Consider the following 3,858-nt stretch of genomic DNA (forward strand, 5'->3'; position numbering starts at 1 on the left):
CAGCCCGGGGATGGGCCTCGGGGCCGGTCCCTCCGCCCTGCGTCCCCCCAGCCCCGTAGGCCCGGGGCCCGGAGCAGGAGCGCGGGGTGGGCCGTCCCGCCCTGCCCGTGCCAGGGTCTGCCTGCCCGGGCCCCGGGCAGCCCGGGAGGAGGCAGGTAGGGCCCAGGGTGATGCCCGGGCAGGCTGAGCGGGCTTTCTGGGAGGGCCGGAGCCGCTCCAGAGGGAAAGGGGGAGCTGCCTGTTGGCGGGGAGGAAGCACGAGGTGTGCGGGCTGAGCTGTGGCAGCCCTCGGGCGGGGACTGCTGGTGTTCAAAGGGAAGTCGAGGCTCGATAACGCTGCTTTGTGTTGTGCTGGCCTTTTGATGAGCATGTTAGCCTGCAAGTCACCAAAGTGGCTCTAGCAGGGGGGTTGAACTGGGTGATCTGAGAGGTCCCTTCCAACCCTGACCACGCTGTGGCTTCAGGCCTCCCTAGCAAGCTGCCATCTCTGTTCCGTGTGCGAGAGGGAGGGCTGGTCTGTCCCCTTTTAGACAGCCTGTGAACGCCGACAAAATGCCCTGCACCTGTGTCTGCCTCCTCCTCCTCTTTTCCCACCGGTGTGGGGGGGGTTTCATGCTCCAGGTCTCCTCCCTCTCCCAGATAAAGCCAGCGATAAAGTCTGTTCTTTCCTCTCCAGGAGCCTGGAATAAAAAGTGCTATGGCAGGATACACAGGTGAGATCCAAACTCTGCTGGTTCAACCCCTGAGAGAAGCTTGAGGCTCTGCCAGTGGTGCTGGGGACGTTGTGTGCCTTCTTAGCTGGGGGCCCTGTCCTGGTTGGTGGGATGGATGGTGTAACGTGCAAGGCTGAGGCATCTGTGTTCTTTCTGCTATGGGTTTCTGGCAGCTGTTTTAAAATAAGACAGTGCAGTTCATTTGGAGTGAGGCAGAGACAGCACACTTCTCTTTTTTCGGGCTTTTTCATGGGTGAAGAAGGTCTGAAGGAGTTGCACAGCTGCCTCTGAAATGTGTGGCTCGTCTGCAGTAGCAGTGGATGGGAACAGAGGGTTGTTTGGTTCCCATTGCACTGTTGGAGACCTGGTGTCTCTGCATGGGCCTCTGGGAATAATTACTGAATAATCCAGTTGGCAGCAGAGTGAGGGAGTGACTGCTCCTGCGAGAGGGAGTCTTCATCCCTCTGGAATAAAGTTCAGTCTTGGGTGTCATTCCTTGAGGTAAGAGCTGAGCTCCCCCCTCCTCTCCCACCCTCTTCCCCAGTACATGTGTTTTTCTGGTATTTAGATCTTGGCAGTTGTGGCCATGTAAATGGAGAGCATTTTGTCTCTTCAAGAGCATGATACTTCAGAATTTTTTTCCTTGGTGTCATAGAGGTAGGACTGAAATTGCAGTGCAGAGCTTTACCTTGAATGTAGAAAGCCAGTTTTTTAATTAGTAGAATAATCAAACTCGATGTTTTAAATGGAAGGATATGTAGCATGACTGAATATTTTAATGCTGGATCAGAAATGCTAATGCTTAATTCTCTGTTTGAATGAATAGTAAACATCTTAAGATGCTTGCAAAAATGAAGCTCGTATGAGTGTGCGTCAGATCATACTTATAATTCTATTAATGCTGAACTGATGTGAAGATAAAATTTGGTCAGCAGAGTAAGATAACCAAGGATTACTTTGGGGTGCATGATCATACATACTCATTTGTGAAATGCATTGGTTGCATTCTTTAAGAAAGAAAGGGCCTTATTTGAATGTTTCCTGTGAGCTTTCTTGGAATGCAATTTGTTTAGCTTGTCACTACAAGAAAAATAGGTGTAGTGTTAGACCTAGATATTAAAGACGTAGTAATAGTTAATTGGTAGTTAGTTAATTTTTCATCAATAAAAATTAACTCCTTTGACTTCTGATGCCTGAATATACAGCATCCCTATAATAAGGGATATAATTGTCCCTTCTTGGGACAATTAGGGAGAAACCCTGATGTGCCTACCTGCAAAAGAAGTAATTTATTTTTTTTTAGTAAATATTAAGTAGCACAAGTGAGAAACAAGCTAAACTTTTCCTGTTGATTTTGCCTAACAAAGGTTAAGGGGACTTCCTTTGTGTTGAACTATCCCTGTCAAAATACACAGCTGTAAAACAGAGTTTTAATACTAATTTAGCAGGCTGGAAGGCTTCTGAGCCAAGTCTGCAGGACCAAATAGCCAAAAGTAGATAGATACTTTTAATGGGTAAGATGTTTCAGCAGGTTCCCTTTCCTTCCTTCGTTTTGAGAGTCTTCCTTTGCCTCCCTGCTCCCCCTCCTTTGGGGAGGAAGAACAAGGAAATGGAGAGGGGAAGGAAGAGAAGAGGTAGAGTTTTTTTACCTCTCTTTGCTTCCCTGTGCTACTTGTTCTTGTCTTCTTGTCTCAATCTTCACCGTTTCCTTTCTTCCTGGGAAAAAGGAATCTGGTGCAAGTTGAAGAAAAGGAATGAGAAATTCAAAGTTGATGAGAAATTTGGGTGTTTTCCAAGGAGCAGCTTATCTGTCTTAGAGAAGGAGAAGTATCTGATTGCTCTCTTACTCTTTCAGGGGACTGCATTTTGGGTGACTTTAAGGAAGAGGGGGGCATTCCTGAAGTTCCTGAGGAAGATGTGCTGCCTCAGCTACCTGAAGCCCACAGCCCGGACTGGCCAGCAGCCTGTAATAAAACCCCTCGCCAAAAAAGAGGCTCCAAGAAACTCGCTGCTGTCACTGATGGCCAGAAACGGGATGGAAAAGAGAAACCCTATACATGTACAGAATGTGGGAAGGGTTTTACGGGAAAATCCAGGCTCTTGACCCACGTGCAAACCCACACGAGAGAAAAAACCTTTGAGTGTGTAGAATGTGGGAAGAGCTTTAGCAGGAAGGCCAACCTGGTGGTGCACCAGAGGATCCACACGGGGGAGAAGCTTTACAAGTGCAAGGAATGTGAGAAAACCTTAAGCAGCAAGTCAAACCTAATTGCTCACTGCAAAACCCATGCAAAAAAGAAAGCCTATTCTTGCACCACATGCAGGAAGACTTTTGGTGGACGCACAGCTCTCTTCCAGCATCAGAGAGTCCATTTGAATGAGAAGCCCTATAGATGCGTTGAGTGTAGAAAAAGCTTCCGCCTGTGCTCAAACTTCATCAAACATCAACGGATTCATTTGACAGAGGGACCCAGTGAACACACAGCAGGTAACTGAATTATTGTTTGTTGAGTTTTATTTCAAGCTGTACAGACTCACAGGTATCAGGTATTACTGTGGTTTCCATTTGTTCCTAAAAACTTCTCCCTCCTTGCTGTGGATATGAGAGGGATAGGTTGGTTTGTTCCCCTCCTATACAATGGCATTTATCTCTGTCATTTGAAGAAGTGCCTTGAAAATGCCAAAGTTGGAATTTAGGCTTTGCCTTGGACCTTAGGCTCTGCAGAGCTCTCAGATCCAACTAAGTCCTGCTTCCCAGTGTTGCCTAATGTCTAACCACAGATTTTCAGCAGTGCTTAACCAACAAAATACTAAGCTTGGAGAAGTGGAAGGGTCTTAACCTTGGTAATCTCTAGCAGCTATTTTTTGTTAATGGTGATTATTCTAGAGTAACTTTTTGTTGTCTGCAGTGGGAAATCTCTGCTGGCCATCCCTCTGTAATACTCTTAGCATAGAATCATTAAGGTTGGAAAAGACCTCTAACCATCAAACCAACACCACCATGCCCACTAAACCATGCCCTGAGGTGCCACGTCTGCACAGTTCTAGGGATGGTGACTCCACCGCTTCCCTGGGCAGCCTATTCCAATGCTTGACCACTCTTTCAGTCATGAAATTTTGCCCAATATCCAAACTAAACCTCCTC

The 3,858-nt window shown here is 47.3% G+C and overlaps 1 protein-coding gene across 1 annotated transcript in view; it reads left to right on the forward strand.

The window, feature by feature from the left end:
• LOC104394838 (zinc finger protein 420-like) overlaps positions 1–3,209 on the forward strand; it is a 14,258-nt gene extending 11,049 nt beyond the window's left edge. The window contains 2 exon segments of the mRNA XM_010004476.1: positions 677–713; positions 2,569–3,209. Coding sequence (XP_010002778.1) covers positions 677–713; positions 2,569–3,209 — 678 coding nt within the window.
• The last annotated feature ends 649 nt before the right edge of the window (positions 3,210–3,858 follow it).

The sequence above is a fragment of the Chaetura pelagica genome, unplaced genomic scaffold, assembly GCF_000747805.2.
Source record: "Chaetura pelagica isolate M959 unplaced genomic scaffold, ChaPel_1.0 scaffold1239, whole genome shotgun sequence".
Classification (NCBI taxonomy): domain Eukaryota; kingdom Metazoa; phylum Chordata; class Aves; order Apodiformes; family Apodidae; genus Chaetura; species Chaetura pelagica.